The sequence below is a fragment of the Microtus ochrogaster genome, chromosome 4, assembly GCF_000317375.1.
Source record: "Microtus ochrogaster isolate Prairie Vole_2 chromosome 4, MicOch1.0, whole genome shotgun sequence".
In the NCBI taxonomy this organism is placed as follows: Eukaryota; Metazoa; Chordata; class Mammalia; order Rodentia; family Cricetidae; genus Microtus; species Microtus ochrogaster.
Genome location: NC_022011.1, coordinates 31137331 through 31151255, shown reverse-complemented (window position 1 = coordinate 31151255; position 13925 = coordinate 31137331). Strand labels below are relative to the sequence as shown.

General features: G+C 50.0%; 1 protein-coding gene across 1 annotated transcript in view; it reads right to left on the bottom strand.

The window, feature by feature from the left end:
• Positions 1-26: 26 nt before the first annotated feature.
• Spire2 (spire type actin nucleation factor 2) overlaps positions 27-13925 on the bottom strand; it is a 35855-nt gene continuing 21956 nt past the window's right edge. The window contains exons 4-15 of the mRNA XM_005345836.2: positions 12365-12445; positions 12109-12273; positions 11236-11322; positions 10747-10870; positions 9508-9677; positions 8681-8870; positions 7576-7694; positions 5223-5357; positions 5024-5091; positions 3968-3995; positions 1409-1524; positions 27-992 (exon numbers count right to left, since the gene is read on the bottom strand). Of these exons, the coding sequence (XP_005345893.1) occupies positions 770-992; positions 1409-1524; positions 3968-3995; positions 5024-5091; positions 5223-5357; positions 7576-7694; positions 8681-8870; positions 9508-9677; positions 10747-10870; positions 11236-11322; positions 12109-12273; positions 12365-12445 (1506 nt within the window). The 3' untranslated portion in view covers positions 27-769. The remainder of the gene's footprint in view (positions 993-1408; positions 1525-3967; positions 3996-5023; positions 5092-5222; positions 5358-7575; positions 7695-8680; positions 8871-9507; positions 9678-10746; positions 10871-11235; positions 11323-12108; positions 12274-12364; positions 12446-13925) is intronic.

Genomic DNA, 13925 nt, shown 5'->3' with positions numbered 1-13925 from the left:
CCCCCCCCCCCCCCGGCCACCTCAGCTACACCATGGTCTCAGTACAGGAAAATTGGTTGGGGGTGTGACTCACATTGAAGCACCTTTCATGAACTGTCACCTATGCTGGGGTAGGGCTTTGGGGTGATGCAACTACCCAAGAGTCACTTATGTTCTTGTAAGGGACCCCTCACCATGTTACTGTAATCTCAGAAGACTCATTGGTTCATCAAGCTAGACTTGAGTGCAATCATTTCTTTGGTCTGTCGGTGACCTATGCAGGGGGAATAGATGTTTGTTCATAAGTCCCCAGGAAAAGTCACACAGTGCCAGAAAGGGACCAGGAGCAAGCTTGGCTTGGGGTATCTGGGCTTTCTCATAGCACAATCCCAGAGACTTGGAGGCTCCCAGGTGCCTCTGCTGCTTGAGCACCCTAAAGGACAGGTAGACCTGATATTCAGGTTCACCTGAGAACCAAGGTGCCCTGTCCACTCAGGGAAGAGAGGCTGCCATAAGCTCACTACAAGAGAACCAAGGCATGGAGCAGGAAAGCTGCCCTTTCTCCATTCCCCAGTCCCTCCCAGCCTTTCCAAGGATTCCTGAGAGGAAAGAAGGAAGGTCCTGGAGTAAGCTTGGCCCTAAATGAACTTTAGGGCAAAGAGACAATGTATATAAATATATAGGCTGTATATATATTATAAATGTGTCTATATATGTATATATGTACATGCGCAAGGGGGTTGATGGCAGCTGTGTCCCAGAATGGGGAGCAGGGTGACCATCACAACAGTCACGGCAAGTTGAGAGTCCTGGTGTTGGGGATGTAGAGGGACTGGGTCTGGCGGCTGCGTCGTGGAGTGGCATTGAGGACATCCACACTCTTGCGGCTGGAGCATACTACATCAGCCACGAAGCTGGTGCAGTCACTGCAGACATCCTTGAGGACACAGCCATGAGCATAGATGTGGGGGAACTCCTCCTCTACGCTCCGCCATCTTGGTCCCTGCAGGGATCTAGGATGGAAAGATGCCAGGAGAGAACCATGAGAAGAGAGGACTCTATTACAGTCGGGGTCCTCCAGAGGCCTTGTCCTGCCACTTCAGAATCCCAAATCTTGCTTTTTATGTCTACAGTGACCCCTCCAAGCTCCCTGCTGCCTCTTCTCTCCTTCCTCATGGCTCATCCACAGGTGTCTTACTGAGCGCACCTGGCAGTGTGCATCCCTGCAAAGGTTCTTCCTGGACGGGCACTGAGGTCCTGAGCCCAGACCACCCAAACCCAATTCCCTACAACCCTGCCTCTAGAGCCCTGCCAAACGACTTGTTCCCTGGGGAAATCCTCACAGTGCCATAGACACCTGCCCTAGTTTCCCAGTCACGTTCAATTGTCTACTACCACAGGATACCAGCAACAGTGCAAAAGAACATACTGGAAGGCATCTCTCCTCAGTGTTGGCGTGGCTTTGGTAGTTGGCACCTTCTGAAGACTCTCAAAACCGAGTGTGTAGACAGGGATGTGTGCACACTTCTTGGAAGGCATCTTCATCTGCAACACAAGGAAGGGTGTGGAGAAGGTTCCTGAGCATCCAGCCAGGCACCCTGTATCCTCCTTACCCCCTGGGGGCCGAAAGACTGGAAGTGGCGCCCCCTACACTCAGTCATCTGAGGGCCCAGCATAGGCTCCTGCCTTGTCACACCCCAACTACATTTCCTGCTCATCCAAACTGTAACTTGGTAGGGTTTGGGAACTGTTTTACAGCACAAAGAGTGTGACTGTAAGTTCTGCACACAACCAGTATTTCATATGGACAAGGATGGAGTAATCAATTCCTGTGGTCCAGGGGCAGATGATAGAGGATTTGAGAAAAGTAGGTTCCTCTTTCTGAGCTGAGGCATGATGGTCAGTACTCTTCCAGGTGTTTCCGTCCTTTAGCTCTGAGTGGAAGCATGCATCCAAATGCAACATGGTCTTGCTGAAAACTCTCATATCAAAAGGGGGATTTTGTAGGAGGAGAGAGAAAAGCTGTGTGTCTCCAGGCTACTCACATGGAATACTTAACAACTGTTAAAACTTTCTACTCACTTATTTTTACTTAGTGTGTATGGGTGTTTTGCCTGCATTCATGTCTGTGCACTCTGTGCATGCAGTGCCCGTGGATCTTCTGGAACTGGAGTTACAAATTCGTTAGTTGTAATGTAATGCTGTGGGACAATGGTCTTGTACCCTGTAAAGATTTGTCACTTGTATTAGTTTAATAAAATGCTGATTGGCCAGTAGCCAGGCAGGGTGACTAGAACAGGAGAATTCTGGGAAGAGGAAAGGTCAGTCTGCAGTCATCATCCAGATGCAGAGGAAGAAAGATGAGAACGCTCCACTGATAACAGGTACCAAGCCACGTGGCTGACACAGACAAGAACTGTGGGTTAATTTAAGATGTAAGAGTTAATAAGAAGCCTGAGCTAATAGACCAACCAGTCTATTTATGTAGACCTCTGTGTGTTTGGGGCTGAACAGCTGTGGGACCAGGTGGGACAGAAACCTCTGTCAACAATCTAAGTTCTGGGAACCAAACCCAGGTCCTCTGCAACAGCAGCAAGTGCTCTTAACCTCTAAGCCATCTCTCTAGCACTTTTTTGTTTTTGGTTTTTCGAGACAGGGTTTCTCTGTGGCTTTGGAGCCTGTCCTGGAACTAGCTCTGTAGACCAGGCTGGTCTCGAACTCACAGAGATCCACCTGCCTCTGCCTCCCGAGTGCTGGGATTAAAGGCGTGCGCCACCACCGCCCGGCTCTCTCTAGCACTTTAAGAACAAAATTTTTTTAAATATTTATTTATTTATTATGTATACAATATTCTGTCTGTGTGTATATCTGTAAGTTAGAAGAGGGCACCAGACCTCATTACAGATGGTTGTGAGCCACCATGTGGTTGCTGGGAATTGAACTCAGGACCTTTGGAAGAGCAGGCAATGCTCTTAAACCACTGAGCCATCTCTCCAGCCCCCTTAAGAACAAAATTTAAGACTGCTTATGAGGACCAGGCATGGTGGTGCACACATACAATTCTAGTCCTAGTGCTCAGGAGGCAGAGGCAGGCGTGTTTCTGAGTTCAAAGCAAGTTTGCTCTACATAGCCAGTTCCAGGCCAGCCAATGCTGTACACAGCCAGACATTTTTGTCTCAAAAATATCAAATACTACCTAGGAGTGTTTTAAGAAACTGTAGTCCTGGCCAGGCATACTGAGTTTCAAGTCAGCTAGGGTTACATAGTGAGACCCTGCCTGAAAGAAAGGCAAACCAAAGGGCTGGAGAGATGGCTCAGAGATTACGAGCACTAGCTGCTCTTCCAGAGGTCCTGAGTTCAATTCCCAGCAACCATATGGCAGATCACAACCATCTAAGAGATCTGGTACCTTCTGGCATGCAAGGAGAATACTGTATATATAGTAAATAAATAAACATTAAAAAAGAAACACCGGGGGCTGGAGAGATGGCTCAGTGGTTAAGAGCATTGCCTGCTCTTCCAAAGATCCTGAGTTCAATTCCCAGCAACCACATGGTGGCTCACAACTGGCCTTCAGGCATACCGACAGAATATTGTATACATAATAAATAAATAAATATTTAAAAAATAAATAAAATAAAAAAGAAACACCAAAAACAAGCCGACCAACCAAAAAACAAAACAAACTGTACAGTTTTAGATCATGTGTGTGGTTCCTGCCTATAATTCCAGCACTTGGGAGGCAGAGACGACAAGAGGATCTGGAGTTCAAAGTCATCCTCAGTTACATAGAGAATTTTAATGTCAGCCTAGACTTTACACTCAAAACAAGCACACTAATCAGTCTTGGGACGCGTAAGAATAGCTTCTTGAAGAAGGCAATGGATGAAGTGCCTCCTAAGAGGGCAATTGTCCAACACATCAACTGGAAATAGTAGTACCCCCATCCCACTTCACCAAGACCTGGAAGGTTCCCCGAATTCCTCACCTTTACACTGCAGGAAGTGCACACAGCTCTGGAAGGAACAGAGAGAAAACAATATCAGTGTAAGGAAGCCTAAGAAGGGAAAGCACCCTCCTCCTGGCTTCCGTGTCTGCGGCACATATCTGAGCCAGCCATCAGCTGACTGGCCAGATCCCTGGTCACTCAGTACTTTACTTTCATTTTACCCCAGAATCTTGCATCTTCCTGGGATGACATTCATTTACCTCTGCCTCTTATCTCTCTCAGGACTATCTGGCCTGGAGTGTTTCTGGTGCTTTTCACCATAGAAGCACCATCTCAGTAGAAAGGCTTCAAGTAAGATGTTGAGTTTTATATAGCAATTAGCATTTTAAAATTCCCATATCCGATTTCAGAAGTAAATGCCTGTCAGGTGTGGCGACACTGCACTGAGGCAGGAGGATTGACTTTGAGGCTAGCCTGAGCTATCTAGTGAGGCCCTGTCTTGTTAAAAAAACAAAACAAAAACAAAATCCTTCTTGTAAAAATTCAAACCTACCCAGGTGGTGGTAACACACACCTTTAATCCCAGCACTCAGAGGCAGGTGGATCTCTTTGAGTTTGGTCTATAGAATGAGTTCTAGGACAGCAGGAGATACACAGAGAAATCCTGTCTCCAAAAACAAAAAAATTCAACCCAAACCAAGTGGTGGTGACACACGCCTTTAATCCCAGCTCTCGGGAGGCAGAGGCAGGCGGATTTCTGTGAGTGTAAGCCCAGCTCTCTATGGGTTCCTCTCCTGGTCTACACAGTGAGTTCCAGGCCAGCCAGGGCTACATAGTAAGACACTGTCGCAAAACAAAACCAAGCAAACAAATATAAATAAATAAATTTAACCTAAACAAGGCATAATGGTACTAACCTATGGTCCCTACAACTTAAATTGAGGCAAGCAGATCATGACTTTGAGGCCAGTCTGGGGTGTACAGGAAGACCCTGTCTCAGGGATTGGAGGGAGACAGGAAGGAAGAAGAAAACACTGAATTGGCTGGTGGGATAGAACATTTCCCTTGTTAATCTGTCTGCTGATCAAGGCTCACCTCTTGCAGAATAGACAGGTAGGTGGCCAGGAAAATAGGGGAAACTTGGTTCGGCAGCAGCAACAAATCTGCAGGGAGAGACAAGGTTAGAGCGTGGCAGTGGAAGGCCACTGGAGTCCAGTCCAGTCCCCGAGTCAGCCCCAGACCCTGGTCCCACCCTCTGTTGCTCACCCTGCTGCCCAGCGCCCCCAAGCCTCACCTTCCCCCTCTTCAGGCTGCTGAAGAGCTCCTTGTCCTGCAGGAACTTCTCCATCTCAGCCTTCACCAGCACCCGGCGCACATCCACCACCTCCTCCACAGTCAGAGCCAAACTCTCCACAGGGTGGCTGAACTCCTGGGGGCAAGGGAGAGGGTCCTGCTTGCTCAACATCCCGGGGACCCTATAGTTACCTAGTCTCAGTCCAAGCAAGCTGTTAACTTGCTAAAGTATGGACATAAGCTCACTCATGACTGGGGGCTGGATCTGCTTCAAGGAGGCCCTGCCAATACAGCAAGGTTCCCTAGTCCCATGACCCAGGGCACTGTCCCTTGTCCTCACTGTCCCACGCCAGAAAACCCCATCTCCTGCTTGGAAGCACACACCATTGTTCTAACCTTCTCCACAGAACCTTCCCACGCCCTTCTGTCTGATCTGTACTGTCCCAAGGAGCCCTGCCTGACCCCAAGCGTGCTCTCCTGTACTCAGCAGACCATCTGTCCTAACTGGCATCATGATGAGTGGTACTGGTTTGACTTTACTAGTGTGTGGCTTAAGACTGGACACTGGACCTTCTAAGCCTACCTTTTCTGTACAATGGGGTTGCTTCAGCTCCCTTGAGGCAATACAACATACAATTCTTTTTTTTTTCTTTTTTGATTTTTTGAGATAGTGTTTCTTAGCCATGGAGCCTGTCGGGGAACTAGCTCTGTAGCCCAGACTGATCTCAGACTCACAGAGATCCACCTGCCTCTGTCTCCAGAGTGCTGGGATTAAAGGCGTATGCCACCACTGCCTGGACAACATACAATTCTTAACATGGTGCCAGGCACACAGAACTCAAAACTCTAGCTGTTGTTCATGGAGGCAGGATGGAGACCAGCATACAGGGTGCCACGAGGAAGGAAACTGGATGTTTTTCTAGGATGTGCATTGGTAGCCCTGTGCAGTTTCTGTGTGATTATTTTGGGGCTAAGTGGCCAGGAACTAACTAGTGGCCTCCTTACTACACTAGAGAGATAGCTCAGTGGTTAAGAGCACTGACTGTTCTTCCAGAGGACCTGAGTTCAATTCCCAGCACCCACATGGTGGCTCACAACCATCTGTAACTTCAGTCCCAGAGACTTTAAGTCACCTCTTCTGATCTCACAGGCAGTGCATGCACGTGGTGCACACATCCAGACAAAACACACATGCACACAAGACAAATCAATCACAGATGAATAAGTGTTTTGTTTTGTTTTTTTTTCGAGTCAGGGTTTCTCTGTGAAACAGTCCTGGCTGTCCTGGAACTCACTCTGTAGATCAGGCTGGCCTCAAACTCATAGAGATCCTCCTGCCTCTGCCTCCCAAGTGCTAGGATTAAAGACATCAACTACTATCCAGCTAAAAACAGGTCCTTCACATGTATTTATCCTACGTGTGTGTGTATGTGTGTGTGGAAGTTGAATAACTTTTTAAAGTCGTTCTCTTGCTCTACCATATAGACATAAATAACCTTTCAATCCAAATGAATGAGGGGCTGGAGCAGTGGGTCAGGAGTTAACATCACTGTTCTCTCAGAGGGTCTCAGGCTCAGTTCCCAGCACCCACAGATGGGACTCACTGTCATCTGGAACTCCAGTTCCAAGCGATCTGACACCTGACCTCGGCAGGCACCAGGCATGCACATGGTACACAGACATATGCGCAGGTGAAATACTTATATAAACAAACAAAATTAATAAGGCTGCCTTATTCTTACATAGAACTTACACTTTTTAAACTATTTTAGCAGCTATCTTAATCCAAGCCTCAGTGAGAGGACAGTGTCAGCCACAGTTAGTGACACCATCCCTCCACACACATGTAGGGTGCCCTGAAATCTACCGTCAGCTTTTACCTGTTACTTCCTTTGATAAATCTGCACAGTGAAATTCAGGCCCAAGTCGGGGCTCCAAGTCAGCAAGCGGTATTAGTTCTTCATACAAACAACACAAAACTCAAAGCTGAGGGGACCCAGCATGTCTCAGCCAACAGCACACTTCCTGCAACACTGTATTGCCCTCACGTTCCACAATCCAGGGTTCATCATCTCTCCTGACCCCACTGGAACTGAACAAAACACTTCAGACCTTGGAGAAATGGACTGAAAGACAAGTCTCTGGGTTTGGGGTTGCAGTACCAATGTCTACCAGCAAGTGGCAGCAAAGAACAATCTCCCCAGATACAGGAAACTGGACCTTGGTCCCCTCAGACAAAGACAAAGCCAGACACATCCTGAGGAATGTTCCCCATCTCTCTCGGGCACCACACTCGTGAAAGGATGAAGACGATGCTGAAGAGGGCACCCAGGGAAAACCACCCGGTCACCTACCAGCCACAGGTGCCTGCTATCTGGTGCAGAAGAAGCCTCTGGCTTATCCACTGAGCTCAAGCTGCTGGACAAGGCGGAGCTGGGGTAAGGCTGGGACTGGTCACTCCCAGGACAGAAAGCTGGAGAAAGAACACAGGCCCATAGGGACCACCTGACAAGAGTGCTGTGCCAAGTGGACAGTGGGGACAGCGTGTGTGTCCCAGTGGAGATGGGGAACAACCTAAAAGTCAAGCAGAGAGCTAAATAATTGTTATTTAAAAAAAAAAAACAACCAAACAGGAATAGCATTATCCTATTTATTCATTCATTTATTTATTTACCATGTATACAATATTCTGAGTGTATGCCTGCAGGCCAGAAGAGGGCACCAGATTTCATTACAGATGGTTGTGAGTCACCATGTGGTTGCTAGGAATTGAACTCAGGACCTTTGGAAGAACAGGCAATGCTCTTAACCACTGAGCCATCTCTCCAGGCCTCAGAGTACTTGTTTTTGCAGAGGAACCAGGTTTGATTCCCAGCACCTACATGTTGGGTCACAGCCATCTGTAATTCCACTTCTTGCCCACTTCTGCTGGGCAAGGCGGAGCTGGGGTAAGGCTGGGCCTGGTCACTCCCAGGACAGAAAGCTGGAGAAAGAACACAGGCCCATAGGGACTCCCACACCTGGCCTGATTTACTTCTTTTTATTCGATATGCATGAGCATAAGTATGTTTATCACATGTGTGCCTGGTGCCTGCAGAGGCCAGAGGAGGGTGTTGGATTAGAGATGGTTATGAGCCAGCATGTGGGTGCTGGCAATCACTCTCCACACGAGCAGCTCTTAACTACAAAGCCATCACTCCACCCCTGCAAGGATTCAAGTTCTTTAGAAAATGGTTTGCAATAAATATGGGTTGGTTAGCTGATTAAAAAAAAATTCTCAAATGGAAAGCAGGGATGGCTGCTAAATTTAGGCGCTGGCCGACTAGGCACTGTCCTTGCAGGCACAAGCTGCATGTCTTGGGTACTTGCCTGCTCAAGGGAGATGTGAGTCGGAGGCTGCAACACAGAATCCATGGGATGGGCATGAAAACAGCAGGTGGTGGTGATGATGATACTCACCCTGGTCCTGGGTGCTAGGTTTCCAAGAGTGCATGCTGCCTGCCCTGGCCCGAGGCAGCTCTGTCCCTCCTGGGGGCTGAGTGACTGACTTCAAGCCAGAGATCATCTCACTCCGAAGCTGAGCTAGGTCATGTTCCGAAAAAGAGCGATCCCGCTTCAGTGTTCCCTCTCCACAGGGGGACTCTTCTTCCTGAGAGCACATCAGACACAGCCCCCATCTGACCGCTGCCCCCTCCTGACCACTGCCCCCTCCCGACTGCTACCCCTCCCAACATTGCCCCCTCCCCCCCTCCTGACCACTGCCCCAGCACCTTTTGCTCATCCTTGGACAGAGGCAGTGGATCCAAGAGTGTTAATCGGCCCCACTAAGGCCCTGCACTTTCCTCTACACGTCACTAGCTTGCATCTCTTATCTTCTGGACAGTTCATGGCAACTGTCTCAATAATCAAACCATTCCCTGAGTCTTCCAGAAAATCCTGGAGAAGACAGATCCTGCAGGAATGCTGAGCCCTCTGAGATGGCCAGCACTGAGGTCATCTTCCATTCTACTGGGTCAGAGAGCCTCACTGCAGCTAGCTTCTCCCATCACCTGAGGCTACTCAGGCTACTCGTCTGGCCACATTCAAATAACCTCCCTTGTGTTCAGAAGTCACTGTCCCACGGATCCAAGGCTACTTCTGAGCTGAAAAGATAGGGAAGGGGCCACCTGCCACCCCGTTGGTTGGCTGTAGAGGATGTCTACCCAGCTGACTAAACAGACCCCTGTCTAGTTAAGCCTTTCCCAGCCCCATCAACGTGAACTTTTGAAGAATCCCTATTCTCTGACCTCAGATGTGTTCATTTCTTCCATCTCTGCTAAGGTGGGAGCTTTAAGCAGGACCCGAGGCCGTGGACGCTGGCTTCCACTCCTGGCATCCGTGACTGACAGGTTGATGCAGGAAGTGGACTTCACATCCCCAGAGCAGGCATTGAGGATGCAGGGCAGAGAACCAAACCCTGAGGGCAGGAAAAACAAAGGCAGGGGTGGATGGTGAGTGGAGAGGAAGAGGAGGTCAGCACAGGGATGAAGAGTGAGCAGCAAAGGCAAGGAGAGCGGGGCAAGGGTGACCGTGGGGCAGGGAGGGCAAGGACAGCGGGGCAAGGGTGAACGTGGGGCAGGGAGGGCAAGGAGGCCAGGGCAAGAACGGGGAATGGGAATGATCTGGAAGGTCAGGGAAGGCGTAGCCAGCGAGCAGGGAGGACAAGGAGTCCAGTGTAGGGGCGGACAGCAAACAGGGCAGATGAGGAGGCCAGTACAGGGGTAGGGAGGAAGTGGCAAGGATAAGCAGGCCAGGGCAGGAGGGGACAGTGAGCAAGGAGGACGAGGAGGCCAACATGGCAGTGAGTAGCTTTATGAGTACCACTTGGTTTGATTCTCCACTTAGAATGGGAAACCGAAGACTGGTCAGCCAGTTAACAAAGAGCAGCTCTAACTAAAAAGGAGAGCTCCGGCAGGAGCAGGGTTCAAGTTCACTGACTTTAGTTTGCAAGGAAGACCAAGACTCAAATATTTGAACATATATCTGGCTTCCAGTCAGTTAGAAACTTGAGTTTTACTTCATTTTACTCCCAAATATTGAAATCTGTCATCCATTATAACAATGAATAAGGGCAAAATCAGATCAAAACCCGGAGTCCGAGATGACTTCACTTTTATAGACCCCTAAGACTTCACAAAGCCATTATAACTACTCTAAGGTTTGGGGGATTTTTTTTCCCCCTGAGACAGGGTTTCTCTGTGTAGCCCTGACTGTCCTGGATCTCACTCTGTAGACCAGGCTGGCTTTGAACTCACTGAGATCCACCTGCCTCTGCCTCCCGAGTGCTGGGATTAAAGGTGTGCACGACCACTGCCCTGCATAATTCCTCTAAGTTTACAGTTAAAAAAATTTTTTAATAGGTCCTAGGTCCTCTACCCACACAGGAGCTCTTGGGGCTAACCATCCCAAAATTTGATCTGTAGCCCCAGCGAGGTCCACTGGGGGATGTCTTCTCTCCCGTCACTCACCCTCCCCGCCTTGCTCACCACGGGCACCCAAGTGCTGGGCCCCTACTGGACGAAGCCTCCGCTCCTGCTTGATTTCCTCCAGGATCTTCTCGTGCAATGTTCTCTGCTTTTGTGGTACAGGGCGGAGTCGTCTCTCTGAGACCTGCCACCGACATGACACACTGAGTAGGAAGGGGAGGCGGGTGATGACATGGGCACCCTCTAGAGGAGGGAGATGCTGGGATAACCCGGGAGACTTGGAGCTGCTGCTCAGTAACCAGGAAGGAAGACTACTCAAAGAGGCTTTGTGCACACCTGGTGTGAGGTGTAAACAGCTAAAAATTCTCCCTAAAAAGAAGACACAGACCCTCAAGCCCTACACTGGAGATCATGCCCAACCTTCCAGCCAACGGGCAAAAGAGCCCTCAAAGATCTCCCTCAGAAAACAGATGTGGTAAGACAGCTGGATTGGTCACCAGAGAGCAGCGGGCCCCACAATATCCAGAGGAGGAAGTGTAGAGCTGGTACCTGCTTTAGTGGAGGCCGTGAACGGATGAAGTCCAGGATGAGCTCGTGGGCATCTTTCTTCACTCTGGGAGGGATGTCCCCATCAACCTGCCAGGAGGAGCAGGGTCAAGCTGAGCGTGCAAGAGCCAACTGCCGTGTTAGGGGGACCAGGAGGGGCTCACACAGCCCTGACTATGGCCTGATTTTCATAGTCAGCTTCCTTCCTAAGGCCTCTTGTTCCCTGGGCTCAGGTGCATAGCCGATACATGGGCCACTCAGCTGCAGCTGAGTCCTAACGAGCCCTAACCTCAGCTGCCTGAGCTTCCTAAACCTTCAGGAAATGGGGCTGTAAGACCCATCTCAGAAGTTGTCAGGAGAATGAAATGAATTTCTTTATATAAAGTTTTGAGTGATACCAGTGTACACAGGCTTTGTTAATGTAAAATGGTAAAATGTGATTGGCTCTTTGGCTTGTTTGTTTTGCTTTTTGGTTTTACGAGATTGGGTTTCTCCATGCTACAGCTCTGGCTGTCCTGGAACTAGTGTTTGTAAACTTGAACTCACGGAAATCTGCCTGCCTCTGCCTCCCGAGTGCTGGGATTAAAGGCGTGCGCCAATGTAGCTGGCTCTTAGCCCGCCCCCCCCCCCATCCTCAAGAACCTTCTCCTTGCCCTCATTATTATACTGTATTCCCAATACAACCAAGAGCTGTGGAAACTGCCACATCTGCCTTATTCATATCTACAGATGAGTATCAAACTCTGATCAAGCACAAGGGGCAGGGCAAGGGCTGTTGGCAGAGGGCAGAGGGCAGGGTAAATGGCAGCAGGGCAAGGACCTGCAGAAGGGAACAGGGCCAGGTTTTCTGGTGGAGGACACAGGGCTGTGGCTCACCATGACCTTGCGCAGCTTGTAATTCCTGGCACGGATATCCTGCATCAGCATCTCGAAGGGGGTGAGCTGGAACTCGGTGGGCAGTGGGTTAAACTCCTGCTCCTGCACTTTCTTCAACTTCACCCCATGACGCAGCTCCCGCATGAGCTGGACCCACAGCCGGGCCTGACCCGGAAAGGAAAACAGCCTCAGCTCTGGCACCCAGAGCTCTCCCAGCACAAAACCCTCTGTCCCGGGTCAGGAGTCCATGTCTTACCCAGTCTGTGTGTCCCAGGTGGTCAAGCTCGGCCAGTGGCTTCTCTACCCGTGGCTCATCCTCCCCCAGCTTCTGCAGCATCTGGGACCAGATATCTAGTTAGTGTAGAAGTGGCAGCGGCGTGGACACAGCAGGGCCCTACCATCCCATCTAGTAGGATGCACTGCTCGAGCACCCAGCCAGCTGCAAAGGAGCTACAGAGGCACCTGGCCCAGGTCTGGGGGCTTGGAAAGAGCTGGGGACACTATACCATTGCTTTGGAATGGCACAGGACACTTAATCTTCTCTCTAGCGACTTCTCCTGAGCAAGCCTGGTGAGTCACTGTCCTCCACAGATGGTTGACACAGAGGGGGAAGCACTCCCTGTTGCCTTCCAGATTTCAGTTCACCCAACACCTCAGGACCCCTAGCCAAGCCAGGAGCCCACCTATTCTCTTGGCATGTTCATGGCTGTTTCTCTATGCATGGCCCATACTAGAGGTCACCAAGGACCTGTCTCTTAGTAGCTGTGTGTGCTTCCTCGGCTGCTGCTCTAAGTCTGGAGCCCAGCACAGTGTGGCAAGTGTTAGTCTTCAAGTATGGGTAGGATTGAAGGTAGGTAGAAGACAGGATGAGCCAACCAGCAGGTCCTAGGAGGGAGTCCAGATAGGAGATGCTAAGATGCCAGGGACTCAGGCAACTGGGAATTTGGGGAGAGATGCTGGACTTGCTGCCTTGATGGCTCGGGGTCTGGGTGGCAGGCTGGAGCTTCTGTTCACACTAACACCCCACTACAGAGATGCATCTGTCTTGCAGCCTCTCCCATTCTACAGGGACAGAACTGGACACTCTAGCTTTCTCTAAGCTACCTGCCAAACTGCTTTAACACACACTATAGTGTGGGATTCCCGGGGCAAGGAGCAAAGAGGATGGCTCTCCTGTCCTGCTTAGAACAGCTACACCGGACCCTGCGCACCTGCTTCTGTCCAAAATCGCCAGCCCAGACTAGCCCAGATGTGTCTGTCCAGGAGCCTGTATCCCCAGCACCCATCCTGTGACTCTCTCTGGGATCAGTGGAGTGTCATGTAGAGGTGTGTGCTCCTGCTAAAGCTTATTTGTCTGGGTAAGGAATTGATTCCAGCAACAGAACAGACCATGTTCAAAGAAGGACAAAACCCCAAGGACCACAGGCCAGCCACAGGGAGCACAGTCAGAAGAGTGTCTCTGAGATGCCAGGGAGGAGCTGAGAGAGAAGGTGGGGATGGATGGTGCACTGAATACTGGGAGCCAAGAGGAGAACCTCCCAAGGTTGGCATGTGAGAGTTGCAGGGGAGAATCAAGCTGGGTCCCAGATTCCATTACTCAAACATCCCTGAAAGGCTGTGCAGGCTCTAAAGGGTCAGGACCTTTCTAGGCTACAGAAAAAGAGAAGCAGCACAGAAAAGGGCAGGGTGGAACCAGAGACCAACATCAACTAACTTAAAAATAATCCCAGCACTCGGGAGGCAGAGGCAGGTGGATCTCTGTGAGTTCGAGACCAGCCTGGTCTACAAGAGCTAGTTCCAGGACAGGCTCCAAAAAA